Below are 15,354 nucleotides of genomic sequence, written 5' to 3' on the forward strand. Positions count from 1 at the left end.
GATTGTGTCTGTGGGGAATTGATTGGATAGTTGTGGTTTCCTATTGGTGGATCTCATGTGAGGGACAGGTTGAACAGAGAAGCTGCAAGAGTTAAGTTATTCTGATCCAAGATTATTAAATAATAATAATTATACCCATAAATAATTTACAATAAACACTGCAATATTCCATTACATTTTTAAAGTTTTAATGGTGACTTTTAATGGCGTTTGTGGCGCTATTTGAGTGTAACTCTGCTCCTGGCCGCAGGGTGTCACTGTTGAGCCACAGATAATCGCGGATTTCACCAATTCTAATCTGAAATGCAATACATGAACAATATTCTATTAAATAATACTATTTGTATTATTTATTATTATTACTATTATTTTTTGATGGTTCCACCTTGGCTTAAATGTACTCAGCCTACTGATGTTATGTTATCTATGTTGTGATATGATATGTGTATGAAGAGTTCAGATGCAAAAGCCTCTAAATGCCATTTGAAATTTTCTTCTTTAATGATGATTTTTATCAAACTTGTATATTTAAGTTCAGTAATTTCACCTAAATAACAATTAATAGGTAATTATCATTGCCATTTAAGTGAAATTACTGAACTTAAATATACAAGTTTGGTAAAAATCATCATTAAAGAGGAAAATTTCAAATGGCATTTAGAGGCTTTTGCATCTGAACTCTTCGTATGTAGGCCCAGGGTTCTGGCTGTACAATTTGAATCGGTGAAAGTTAATTTATAACTTTCTTTTGTTAATTTATATAAATATGTCCAAAAAAGAGATCTCACTACATGATAAAACTGTAAAAATGTAAATGCTTTATTTGTTCCAGCAAATATGAATTTGTGTCGCTTATACATTCATTTTAATCTTTCTTACAATTTGTCAGCAACATAAAGCACTGCTTTAAAAAACGGTTTTATCAGTTTGCTCAGCATCACGTTACAGGAAAAGTAAACTCAAAAATGAAAAGATTCCCCCTCATGACGTCACCACACACACACACTACATATTCTACAGAATTTCTCACTTTTGTTTCCACGATAGACCGAAAGTCACCGGTTTGTTTCAACATGAGTAGCTGAAGACAGAACCGTCAGTGTTGGAGGAGCTCTGCTAAAATCTGAAAGTCAACAATTATTGTCATGTTGAGGCTGATATGATTTTGTCTAAATAATTACAAATAAACAATAAATCCTGAAGCAGCTGATTTGAAATAGGCTGTTTAGTCCAGTTGAATAAAGTGAATGTTTATGAACAGGGTTTGAAATTAACTTTTTTCACTCACCGGCCAATTTGCCTTCTAAATTTTTAAGTTATCGGCCATTAAGAACTTCTACTAGTAGCCATTATAAAATTTGGATTTGGATTTCTAAATCCATCCTCATCCTTTTCACCAAAAATGTGTTTTAGATGGACAGATCAAATCAATACAGTACAAAGAGCATAAAAACAAATATAGGATGTTGGAAAATAATCCAAATGCTTTTTAATCTTCTCTATTGCTTCAATGAACAAGTGCACCGTTATTTGTTGTGTAGTCGCTGATTCTGACTCGCATCTGGCAGGTTGGCGGGTGTTAATTTCAAACCCAGTTTATGAACCTAAAATTATGTCTACACATGACTGACATCATCACAGCAGATTTCCCACGATGCTCGGAGCCCAAGGCGAGCGCTGGGAGGCGGGTTGTGTAGGTTTGAAGGTCTCAGGAAGAAATGATGCGTTTGATCCATCCGGAGAGTTTGGTGATCCGAGTGTAAACCCCATAATAATCCGGGCGTCCGCAGCCTCGCCCCCAGCTCACCACACCGGCCAGAAACCAGCGTCCCGACGGCTCCTGACACACCAGCGGCCCGCCCGAGTCACCCTGGCCAGAACACACACACACACACACGTCACCTGCGCATCTCTGGTGGAAGACTTTGTGTATAATTAATATTTTAATAGTCAAATATATAGTAAAATAAGTCATATTTCAATAGGTGCATCTTTGAAGGGGCCATATCATGACAATCTGACTTTTCCCGTGTGTGTGAGTGCTGTAATCCGCTGCTTCTACCAACCCTGAAAACGTGAACAGTGAAACCCAGTAACTTTGATTTGGTGAGGCTTTCTCTGCAAGAATTAAAAAAAATAAGCCGATCAGATTTCGCTCCTTCTGACGTATGAAGAGGATCTTATTATAATAATAATATTCCCGGCCTTTAACCCTCTGGGGTTCTTCGTTTAACAGTCACACTCGGGGCGGGATTCATATTTAAAAAAGAAAAAAATAATTTTTTTTTTTTACTTGTTTTTTATAATATTTTTTCTTTTCTTTTTTGGTGTTTTGAAAAAAATTTCAAAAATACACAAATGTATAATTAGTATTAATGCAATAATTATGACCAAATTTTCCCCCATTGAATATAATAGGAAAAAATATTCTAAAAAAAAAAAATATATATATATTTTTTTTAAAGCTGTATTTCATTTTGGAGTCAAGCCTAGGCCTCATAAAAGCAATTTTTGAAATTAGATGGATGCCATTTCGTGGACAAACTGAGCTTTTTAAAAATGCAAAACACATGTATAATCTGAATTTTTTTGGTGTGTGTGTGTGTGTGCATGTGTCTGTTTTGCACTCTTGATGTTTTATAGATTCACCCCTTCACTGTTGTGTGCTTTTTTTCAAGATCGTTGCTGATTTGTAGATTGTACGCACAAAAAAACTCAGTATTTTCACATTTTTGCCAATTTCCCATGTGGGTCATTTTTGACCCGAAGGTCCTGAGTGTGACTATTTTTTTTATGACCACTTAGACTTTTCAAATCCTGTCCCCAATTTGTTTGGGTGTTCATATACAAAGTACCATTAAAGTCACCAAGTTTCGGACCATTCCGAGGAAGCTACGATTTTTAACATTTTTTTTATTTAAACGCTTCGGGTCATTATTGACCCGAAGAACCCCAGAGGGTTAATCTACACGTTCACACACACCAGCGACATCGGCCTGTGTTATTGCCGGAGTCTCTGAAACTTGTGTAAAGGCTCCGCCCTCTTCTGAACAGAGGCGGGGCTAAAGCTCATGTGCATTTAAAGGGACACACACAAAAACGGGGCGTTTTTGCAAACGCCCAAAAGGCAAATTAAATGAGCTGTAATAAATGATCTGTTATTTTGTTCTGAAATTTCACACACACATTCTGGGGACGCCATAGATTTATATTACATCTTGTGAAAAGGGGCATAATGTGTCACCTTTAAGATTAAGCCAATATTTGTAGTTTGTAGAAATACAAATAAGATACAGTAACTATATTCTTTATAAAAAAAACTAAATTTACATAAACGTAAAACAGAAAGTTTAATCATGTTTTGAATATTTTTTTTAAATGGCCCTGTGGTGTGACTGTGAATAGAATAGAATAGAATTATGGTGTGTCACCTGACAGGAGTCCTTCCCTCCACTGCGATAGCCGGCACAGATCATTCTGGGAGTGATCATGTAACCATAGGAACGCACGCATGCATCTTCACTGACCAATCGCACGTCTACTTTCTGCAGGACGTCACTCACTGCCCCTGATGGAGAAAGAGACACAAGCTGTGGTGTAAATCCAGCGTTTAATGTTGTTTCTGTGTGTGTGTGGTGTGTTTAATCCGCTTTAACACACACATGTGTAAGTTGATAAGAGTATTTCCTCCTTAAAACTGCAGTGAACCAAAAACAGTCTCAAAAACACGCTTTGAAATCGCTGGTGTTTCTGACGTCACAAACTCGTCAACCAGTGGATCTCTGAGTGAGTGGAGGCGGGGCTCATTTGGATATTCATAGAACCGCGTTTACTAAATGAGGCAAGGGTGTAAACGTACATTCGAGCTAATTTAAGGCATGAATTATTTTTTTCAAGGAAAAAGATTTTAAATATGCCATTTTGGTGATCAAAGATGAGGATAAAGGGATAAAATGATTGACATAGGGGAGTTTAAATCTTTACTCATGCTTGATTTCCAGTGTATAACAACAGCCTTATTCCCACTCAGCTGGTTATTCCTCTATTTAATAACAAGCAACAGGTGACTTTCTCTCACAGCATCATATGGTCAGTGAAACCGACCCAGATGCAGAAACATCAAGAAACATTGGGATTCAGTTCCTCATATTTTAGTTTTGGTGGTTTATTGTTTCGTGTGTCAAACTCATCAGGGTTGAGAAAGGTCGACAAAGATGTGAAGGAAGAAATATCAGCTTTAAAATGTGGATTTACAGACGAAAAACTGAGATAATATATTTTAAAAAGCTCACATTGTTTCAGGCCACATTTACAAGCGGTTATTGATGTCTTTCTGGGGTTGAAACACTGATTGAGCGATTAAATGAGACATGATTCATTACAGTAAGTTCTACTGTATCCTTCAACATTCCTTCTGATGTTCATGCATGTTTTTTCATACCCCGCCCCTGCAAGCTCACGCCCACATCCAAACATCCAATCAACAGCTGACCCAAAAAATCAAGCCCCGTCCCTGCAAACTCTCGCCCACCTCTAAACATCCAATCAACAGCTGATAATTAAAATCAAGCCCCGCCCCTGCAAGCTCACGCCCACATCTAAACATCCAATCAACAGCTGACCCAAAAAATCAAGCCCCGTCCCTGCAAACTCTCGCCCACCTCTAAACATCCAATCAACAGCTGATAATTAAAATCAATCCCCGCCCCTGCAAGCTCTCGCCCACCTCTAAACATCCAATCAACAGCTGACGCATAAAATCAAGCCCCGCCCCTGCAAACTCACGCCCACATCTAAACATCCAATCAACAGCTGATAATTAAAATCAAGCCCCGCCCCTGCAAACTCACGCCCACATCTAAACATCCAATCAACAGCTGATAATTAAAATCAAGCCCCGCCCCTGCAAACTCTCGCCCACCTCTAAACATCCAATCAACAGCTGACGCATAAAATCAAGCCCCGCCCCTGCAAACTCACGCCCACCTCTAAACATCCAATCAACAGCTGACCCCAAAAATCAAGCCCCGCCCCTGCAAACTCATGCCCACCTCTAAACATCCAATCAACAGCTGATAATTAAAATCAATCCCTGCCCCTGCAAGCTCATACCCACCTCTAAACATCCAATCAACAGCTGACGCATAAAATCAAGCCCCGCCCCTGCAAGCTCACGCCCACATCTAAACATCCAATCAACAGCTGATAATTAAAATCAAGCCCCGCCCCTGCAAACTCACGCCCACCTCTAAACATCCAATCATCAGCTGATAATTAAAATCAAGTCCCACCCCTGCAAGCTCACGCCCACCTCTAAACATCCAATCAACAGCTGATGCAAAAATCAAGCCCCGCCCCCTACAAGCTCTTCAGTTTCATGGCACCTCCTTCTGGAACCTCTCTCAGTAAAAGTGTAGCGCATGTATCGACTGGCTGAGATGTGTTTGGGGGGTGCCGTACCTCCCTCTCGAAGCGCGCCCCATCCCGTGACCCAGCACAGCAGGTCGGCCTCCAGCTGGTGGGTCGCGGGCGGAAGGCAGACCGGGTGAGCTAACGTGCTGGACCACACGGGCCGAACCAGCCGCAGCAGCGCCACGTCGTAGTCGTGCGTCTCGTCCTCGTAGTAGTGATGGAGGTGAATGTGTGACACTCGCACCGCCTCCTCCGACTGACTGCTGCCGTCCAGCCGGAGCTTGCCCAGATAGATGATCCACACCGACGGGGAGAAGAACCTGCACACACAGCGCACAGGAGCACCAGGGACTCGCGTAATCAGATTACTTTTTCAAGTAACACTTTACTTTTTCAAATAATTAGTTACTTTTTAAGGGAGTAACGCAATATGTCGTCATAGAAACAGTGAGCCGCTCACCTGTCGTCATAGAAACAGTGAGCCGCGGACACCACCCACTGGGCGGAGACTAAAGCCCCCCCGCATATGTGCCGGCCACTGATCTGCAGGCTGGCCTGCCATGGCCACTCCCCCTCCTCGGCCTCGGCCCCGCCCACCACACGACTGCTGAAGGGCCTCAGTCCACAGTCTGCAGAGAGAGAGTGATCAAAACACACACACACACACACACACGTATAGGCTACTCAACACGCATACTCACACACACACACACACGCAGTGAGACGTTCTTACCGCAATATTTCTCGTCAGATTCATCAGGACAGTCTGTGATGAAGTCGCATTCTGGGTTTGGCTTCTTCAGACACGTCCCATCTCCACATACATACGTCATATCAGAACATGGTACACCTGAACACACACACACAGAGTTACAGATACAGTCGGTCCTTATACTGTGTGTGTGTGTGTGTGTGTGTGTGAGTGATACCATGTGTGCAGTTGTCCTCATCACTGCCATCAATGCAGTCTTGGTGCTGGTCACACACTTTATAGTAGTCGACACACTGACTGTCCTCTGAGCACTGGAACTGAGCGATACACACTTCACACACACACACACACACAAGATAACACCTCAGTCATATATCATTAGGCTTGATTGTAGTGCTGTACATGGGCCTAAGTAAAATAAACATAAATCACATTCAAATTCACATACAAATATTCACAAAATAACACATCAGGATTAGTGTGTGTGTGTGTGTGTGTGTGTCACTATGATTGCTAGAGTCGCTGTGCTTTAATATTATTTAAAGGACATTTCTTTTCTCGAAAGACTTCATGTTGCATGAATCCAGTGACTCACGCACATCTCGTCTGTCTGCCCACACACACATCCGATGACATTTTTTACTTCCTTCAAGCATTTCTTTAGAATTGGGCAGATAATATTGTTTGGCATTAGTCATAATAACCGTTTTCGAACATTATGAAGTCAAAGGGGATTCACCGCAGTTTCTCTCATCCAGTCCGTTAGCGCAGTCTGATATCCCATCACACGCCGGCACACACAGACCGTTAATGCTGCAGAGCACCTGACCGGGACAAGCTGAGCACACACACACACACAGATAACACTTGAGCTTTATACTGTATGTAGTAATTAAAAACAAGTTATATTTCTATGGAAGATTGTTTCCGCCACATGATAAAAAAGTAAAAAGCGTGTGTGTGTGTGTGTGTGTACTGACGATCGGACTGGTTGAAGACGCTGTAGTGGACCTGAAGGCCCGGGCCGGTGAGCGACACCTCGGACCTCATGGACACCGTGACGCTGGAGGACATCAGGAAGATCCGCTCGGCGTACGGTTGCAGCCCTCGGACGCCACACAGCCTGCGCACACACACACACACACACACCGCCGTCACACACACACACGCATGTGCTGGTGCTGATGGTTCTGCGGGACTGACCTGCGGTTCTGGATGCTCCATCGGCCCTGTGTGCAGGTCTGGCTGTAACTCGCCCGGTTCAGCTCATATCCTTCAAAGAACAAGGCCAGACCGAACTCTACCGACGGCACCTGCACACACACACACACACACACACAATATATTATTCAATATACGCTCATGTCAGCGGGAGTGGAAAAACAATGCAATGTTTTATCTTGCAATTTTTACTTTATTAATTATGACTATTATAATTCTGACTTTATTTCTCGCAATTTTTACTTTATTAATTATGACTATTATAATTCTGACTTTATTTCTCGCAATTTTTACTTTTTACGCTCAATTCGGACTTTTACTACAGAAGGCACCTGAACACACACGCATCTTCTCGATATATTATTCAATATATGCTCGTCAAAAATTCAGCTTTGTGATACGTTTTCATTTTCTCGAGTTTGCATCTTTTCCGCACTTCTACAGACTCTCCAGAACAAGCGATCAGTGAGAGACACGCAATGAGTTTTTAAAACACAAACGTGGAAAAACAATGAGTTAGTTATAGACATCAAGATATTAAGTAGAAAACTATAGAAGCTTGTTTCTTTTTATGTCGCAATTCTGACTTTATCTCATTTCTGACTTTATTTCTCAAATTTTGCCTTTTCATCTTGTAATTTTTACTTTATTTTTCTCAATTATGACTTTTTATCTTGCAATTTTTCTTTATTTCTTGCTATTCTGACATAATATCTCTCAATTCTGACTATTAATCTTACAATTTTTACTTTAGTTCTCGCAATTTTTACTTTATTTCTCGCAATTCTGACTTTTTATCTCACAATTTTTACTTTGTCACAATTCTGTCTTTTAATCTTGAAATATTTACTTTATTTCTCACAATTCTGACTTTGTCTCGCAATTCTGACTTTTTCAAACGATGGCACCTGAACACACACACACACACACACGTTGTTCCATAGACATCTATCCCCTAAACATACCCATCACAGAAAATTTCTAAAATTTTTGAATTTTTATCTAGAAATTTTTACTTTATTTCTGTCTATGACTTTTATATTACAATTTTTCTTTATTTCTTGCAATTCTGACTTTTCACTATTCTGACTTTATATCTCTCAATTCTGACTATTAATCTTACAATTTTTACTTTATTTCTCACAATTTTTCCTTTATTTCTCGCAATTCTGACTTTTCCTGCCCACAATTTTTACTTTGTCACAACTCTTTCTTTTAATCTTGAAATATTTACTTTATTTCTCACAATTTTGACTTTATCTTGCAATTCTGACTTTTTCTACCGATGGCACCTGAACACACACACACACACACATTTTTCCATAGACATCTATCCCGTAAACACACCCATCACAGAAAATTTCTAAAATTTTTGCCTTTTCATCTAGTAATTTTTACTTTATTTCTGTCAATGACTTTTATATTGCAATTTTTCTTTATTTCTTGCAATTCTGACTTCTCACTATTCTGACTTTATATCTCTCAATTCTGACTATTAATCTTACAATTTTTACTTTAGTTCTCGCAATTTTTACTTTATTTCTCGCAATTCTGACTTTTTATCTCACAATTTTTACCTTGTTACCATTCTTTCTTTTAATCTTGAAATATTTACTTTATTTCTCACAATTCTGACTTTATCTAACGATGGCACCTGAACACACACACACACACACACACGTTGTTCCATAGACATCTATCCCCTAAACATACCCATCACAGAAAGTTTCTAAAAAAATTTTGCCTTTTCATCTTGTAATTTTTACTTTATTTCTGTCTATGACTTTTATATTGCAATTTTTCTTTATTTCTTGCAATTCTGACTTCACACTATTCTGACTTTATATCTCTCAATTCTGACTGTTCATCTCACAATTTTTACTTTATTTCTCACAATTCTGACTTTTTCGTCTCACAATTTTTACTTTGTCACAATTCTCTTGAAATTTTTACTTTATTTCTTGCAATTCTGACTTTTTCTACCGATGGCACCTGAACACACACACACACATTTTTCCATAGACATCTATCCCCTAAACATACCCATCACAGAAACCTTCCTGCATTTGTACATTTCCAGCAGCTGAAGTGTGTGAGGAGAGTCTTACAGTGAAGGTCCAGGTGCAGTTGGTGTCGGGAGGGTAGTAACCGGGGTAGAAGGGGGTCTGTAAAATCCCCTGGATGCCGTCTTTCTCCTCTAGCACAACACTGCGGGAGCAATCTGTGACAAACACAACCTCAACGCTTAACAACACTAACACACAAAAGACCTGAAAGGATTGAATGAAATCTGGTAATAAATCCGCATCAGTTGTACGCTGTGAGGAAAGGCTGTTGCACAAAGAAATTAAGAACACGTGCAAAAACAAGAGAGAACCAGGACAATATTAATAACTGATCATGTTGTAGTCAATGGAAGTTTTTTCCTGTCAGCTTTTTGTTGTTATTCATGCATTTTATTCATAGTAAAATAAAACCTGTATATATATATAAAAAAATATATAAAAACATATCCCCTCCGCACATCCCTTTTGGCCACTACTGTAAACAATGTTGAACTGTAATTATTCAACTCATTAGTTACATGATTTCTGTATCCCAATAATCATTAATTTTCTAATAGGGGTGTAACGGTTCACAAAATTCACGGATCGGTTCGATACGATACACTTGTGTCGCGGTTCGGTACGTTTCCAATACAGCAAAAAGAAAGAAATGGCAGAGAAATTTTCTTGATTTAATTTTTTTAATATATTTTTATTAAAGCTAACATCATAAAGTATGATATTTTTTAACTTTGAGCAATTTTGGTCAGCAGGAAAAATGATCCAACGAACCGTTTAAAAATGCGTACCAAAAACCGAACCGAAAGCCTCATACCGAACGGTTCAATGCGAATACGTGTATCATTACGCCCCTATTTTCTATATATTAATATTTCATGTTTTTGATATTCCTTGTTCAAATGCTTTTACAAGAGTCAAATCATAAAATGTATCAAATTTAAAAAAAATTTCTGTCACAATTTCTTCAAGTTAAACCGCCGAACTTTTATTTTGACGGGTTGCCGCGAAGACCTTTGAGTCCGTACGTGTTTCCCCATCGTGGAAATCATAGCGCCCTACAATCGTTCTGCTGTTCTAAACTATTTTCTATGTCGTTTTCATGCTTTGGAAATTGAATAAAGGTATTTGAGTTGAATTGAATCGATTACCCTGATCCGGCCAGGCCCGAGCGCTCAGAGAGAACGGATCCTTGTAATTGTACAGACCCTGTTTCCAAACCACCGTCATCCAGTCGGCAGACGACAGAAGCTGCACCGTCCTCTCATACCGACTGCATCCATACAGGCTGAGAGAGAGAGAGAGAGGGGGGGGGGCATTAAACATGAATTAAGTTTATTTTTCTGACCCCATTGTCAGATCATTTTTCTTGTTTTAAGCAAAAACTCACTTCACTTTGATCCCCACCCAGAAAACATGACATAATATCTTTTTTTTTATCTTTTACTACTTTAGTAAATGCCTCTTGATTTAAGATTTGTTAGATATCTGGACTGGAAACTAGACAGAAGTAGTGAGCACGTTTTGCAGTGCGGATCTAAGCCAAAGAGGAGCACGAGTCTCACGAGGTGATGAGCCGAGAGTCAGCCGGCGTGACCGAGTCGTAGATGATCAGCCGGTCCCGACACTCGGCCAGGAGCCACTCGACCCGGAGCTCGAGCCGGGATCCCGCAGGGGCCCTGAGGTGCCACAGACACGAGGACCGCTGCGTGTTCGGGCCCTCGAGGAGCACGGGCTCCGTGGACAGCAGAGACGTGTAGCAGTAACAGTCTGTGGGGAAACGCACTTCAGGACTCCAGACACGTTTTTAAACACTAATGAAATAATCAAAGACATCCAGATTTCAAGCAGGAAAACTATAGAAGCTGGTTTCCACCAGAGAAAAAAAATGTTTAAGGTAATTATGACTTTATTGCTTGCAATTCTGCCTTAATCTAAATTTTTACTTTATTTAGTGCAATTCTGAATTGTTGTCTCGCAATTTTTACTTTATTTCACAATTTTTTTTTACTTTATTTCTCGCAATTCGGACATTATCTCGCACTTTTTACTTTATTTATCGAAATTTTTTACTTTATTTCTTGCAGTTCTAACTTTCTCTCAATTCTGACTTTATTTCTCTAAATTTTTACTTTATTTCTTGCAATTCTAAATTTTTATCTCACAATTTTTACTTTAAATCTTGCTATTTTTACTTTATTTCACATTTTTTTTACTTTATTTCTCACAATTCTGACTATCTCGCAATTTTTACTTTATTTATCACAATTTTTACTTTATTTCATGCAGTTCTAACTTTATCTCGCAATTTGTGCTTTATTTATCGCAATTTTTACTTTATTACTTGCAGTTCTAACTTTCTCTCAATTCTGACTTTATTTCTCTAAAATTTTTACTTTATATCTTGCAATTCTGAATTTTTATCTCGCAATTTTTACTTTAAATCTAGCCATTTTTGCTTTATTTCACATTTTTGTTTACTTTCTTTCTCACAATTCTGACTTTTACTCGCAATTCTGACTTTTTATCTCGCAAATTTTACTTTAGTTCTCGCAATTTTTAATCTCACAATTTTTACTTTATTTCTTGCAATTCTAACTTTCTCTCAATTCTGACTTTATTTCTTGCAATTTTTACTTTATTTCTTACGATTCTGACTTTTTCTCTCAATTCTGACTTTATTTCTCAAAATGTTTACTTTATTTTTTTGCAATTCTGAATTTTATCTAAACAATTTTTACTTTAAACCTAGCAATTCTTAGTTGTTCACATTTTTGTTTACTTTATTTCTCACAATTCTGACTTCATTTCTCAACATTCTGACTTTTATCTCGCAATTCTGACTTTTATTTCTTGCAATTCTAACTTTCTCTCAATTCTGACTTTATTTCTTTCAATTCTGACTTTATTCCTCGCAATTCTGAATTTTTATCTCGCAATTTTTACTTTATTTCTCGCCATTTTTACTTTAAATCTAGCCATTTTTACTTTATTTCTTGCAATTCCAACTTTCTCTCAATTCTGACTTTATTTTTTCGCAATTGTGAATTTAAAATGACATTTGATTTGATATTTAGTATTACTAATATATATTATTCAGGCATTAATACTTGTTGGTGGCACTGCATTATTGACATGAAAGTAAAGTAAAACCTCAAAATGATTGTTTAGAGAAAAAAAACAGCAAAATATAACAAAAAAAGAGAAAACGAAAAAAAATCATACCAAAAGTGGCTTGAAAAAGATCTATAACTTTGGAGCTGGTTTCTGGAAAGTAAATAAAAACACACAAAGCAGTGAAAACAAGTGAGCAGAAATACAGCAGAAGTCACGACACATGTCTGGCCTGACGAGAGTCACCGGTGATGCTGAGCGAGGGCATCAGCAGCTGGAAACCCTCGTATCTGCAGATCTGCTGAGCGTCGGTGAAGCGCTGGAGCTCTCTGAACACACTCTCGTTCAGTCTCGCCACGCTCACCGTCTCCACGTGACTGACGGGAACCGACAGGCGCAGCCAGAAATGAGCCACGACGCTGCCCTCCCTACACAAACACCAGAGGACACGTGAAGGTTCTGCTCAGACCGCTCAACAAACACCAGCGACGGCTTCCTCACCCAAAGGCGAAGACCGTTGTGGAGTTGAAGTATCTGGACAGATCTGTGGACTTCACCAGCTTCTCAACCTGTCAAAGGGTCACGATTTAATGACGATAAGTGTGTTGCGTGTTCTGGCGGATCAGCTTCAGGCTACATTTCACGTGGAACGTCTGACTAGTCTTACAATAAGTCATCAGGGGCCGGGTTCATGAAGCTATTTCAGACCGGTCTTTAGTGTTAGACAAGTCTAAGATTTGCTCATAGACTGGTCTAACACAAGTTAGACTAGGCCAGCAGCAGTGAAAACCAGTTTCACTATAACTGGCCCTCACCATATATATCATCACCATTTCAGTGTCTTTAAGTTTCTCTTGGGATCCTCCTTCAGCTTTTAGATATTTCCTCTTAAATATTTATCTTTAACATGCCGCTCAATGGTCGGATTAAATACAAAATGACTGATGACCCCTTTCTGATCATAACTTATTCTGTTGCATAAAAAGGTCAATTCTGATTTGAATTTGAATAACTTATTACCTCCTGGCTAACTGCTACTAGTTATTACACACACACACACAGGCTGTGTTTCCTCACCATGTTCTGCACAGACGTCGCCTCGGCTCTGAACTCTGAACTCTCATGACTGGTCAGACTCATAGAGAAGTTCTTATTCAGGATGGAAACACTGGCCGTGAACTGTTGAATCACCCGCGGCTCCAGCACCCACACCCTGTACTCTAAACACACACACACACACACACGGAACGTGAGACGGGTGGCTAAAGGTTACACTCACCCACTCAGTAAGTTAGTGTTTATGTTTCTGTGGTTTTTGACGGACACCTGTCACTCTGAAGCTAGCTAAACAAATATGTTTGGCAAATGTTCCCATTCATTTATAAACATGTTATTTCTGAATGCTAAAAACATCCATTTATTAAAATGTTATAAACACTTTTTTTCTTTGTTATGCAGGAATGTTACATTGTATCATTCTTCCAACATTAAATGTTCTCTGAACGTTCCGAAACAAGTAGTTACATTTAAAAAATGTTCGTTGAACGTCCAAGTGAGGGTTCGTTAACATGACAACGATTTACTAAAAATGGAAAAGTTTTTCCTTTGTTTTCCATGTACAGACGACAATGTTGTCCAAACGATCTAGTTCACAACGAACCGCGAAATAATTAAACCGCTGTATTCTGCTCCAGGCCAGTGGATGGCGATGTCCCTCTGTAAAGAAACACACACGCCTAGAGACGGTATTTAAAAATTATTTGTAGAATTTACATTTTTACTCTGTACAACGTAAGATTTGTTATGTTTTCCCCAATATCTGTTTGTCTTATGTTTGATGTTAAATGTCATTTTAAGCTTTTGTGAAAGTTTGATAAAAAATTTAAAATAAATAACAAGCGCGCAGCAATCTTTAGCATTTTGTATTTGAATTTCAGTTTTTGCAGTAGTCTGTAGGCTATATTTCTATGGCATCGCTGTCAAAGAGTTATTAGCTGGTGGGTTTACTTATTGTAGAGTTAACAAAAGTTACCATGAGTATACTGTAATGTTTGATGCTTTATCAAATGTCAGAAGACCGGAAGTATTTGTAGTTTTTGTAGTTTACGCGGAGACAATAGCGGTGTGGGGTGTCGTTTTGAAAAACTGTTTTTCAAAAGTTCTCCAAAATGCCGTTGCCAATAATAATGAAAAATGTCATTATTTATCATACTCTTGCTGCGCCGAATAATTTAATGTGGATTTATCAGGAAAATCACATGTTCTGGCAGAGAACGCATGTGTGAACGTTTCCTCACCGAGAAAGTACCAGATAACGCACGCAGACCCAGCCGAGATGAGGATGATGATGATGAAGATGAGGCCCATCAGCCGTTTCGGGAAGCTCCTCCTCTTATGGGACGGATCCGGGTCGGCGCGCGATTCCTGAAACACGACGAAACACGAATATTCACATATTCCTCTCAAATAACTTCTCAGTTCTGGTTGTGCAATGAGTTGAGTGTGTTGGAGAGAAACGTGCGGCTCTCTCACAGGGTTGGTGTCGCAGTCTGGATTCGGATCCTTTGTGAACCCGTTCCCGAGCTCCATCATCGACCGGACCGTTATCGCGGGCTCATCTTCGGTTCCGTCGGTCCTGATTCGGTTGGTTCTTCTCCAGGACTCAGACTCCACACATGTTCGGTTCTTCACACATGTTCTGAGGGAAACGCTTGTGTTTGTCAGTCCGAAGTCCGTTGCGGATCAATAGTGAAGTAGATGTGCTGATCTGAGGTCAGTGCGCGGACACTAAAGCCACAGTGTTCATATAAACGCGTCTGCTGTTGAGATACT

General features: G+C 39.3%; 1 protein-coding gene and 1 long non-coding RNA gene across 2 annotated transcripts in view; one reads left to right on the plus strand and one right to left on the minus strand.

Annotated features, from left to right (window-relative positions):
* The window catches only part of LOC120467981 (uncharacterized), a 39,998-nt gene that overhangs the window by 11,770 nt on the left and 12,874 nt on the right, over positions 1 to 15,354 (plus strand). The gene's annotated exons all lie outside the window — the stretch shown is intronic.
* Positions 796 to 15,266, minus strand: tmprss6 (transmembrane serine protease 6). The gene is made up of 18 exons (XM_039656582.2): positions 15,055 to 15,266; positions 14,820 to 14,946; positions 13,600 to 13,742; positions 13,024 to 13,091; positions 12,769 to 12,950; positions 12,634 to 12,675; positions 10,974 to 11,178; positions 10,560 to 10,696; positions 9,454 to 9,566; positions 7,328 to 7,437; positions 7,105 to 7,247; positions 6,864 to 6,962; positions 6,342 to 6,455; positions 6,146 to 6,262; positions 5,873 to 6,041; positions 5,461 to 5,732; positions 3,432 to 3,568; positions 796 to 1,870 (listed from the first exon to the last, which is right to left on the minus strand). The coding sequence occupies exons 1-18, from the start codon at positions 15,112 to 15,114 to the stop codon at positions 1,709 to 1,711; spliced, it is 2,400 nt and encodes a 799-aa protein (XP_039512516.2). The 5' UTR covers positions 15,115 to 15,266; the 3' UTR covers positions 796 to 1,708.

Source organism: Pimephales promelas, chromosome 8 (genome assembly GCF_988280905.1).
Source record: "Pimephales promelas chromosome 8, fPimPro1.hap1.1, whole genome shotgun sequence".
In the NCBI taxonomy this organism is placed as follows: domain Eukaryota; kingdom Metazoa; phylum Chordata; class Actinopteri; order Cypriniformes; family Leuciscidae; genus Pimephales; species Pimephales promelas.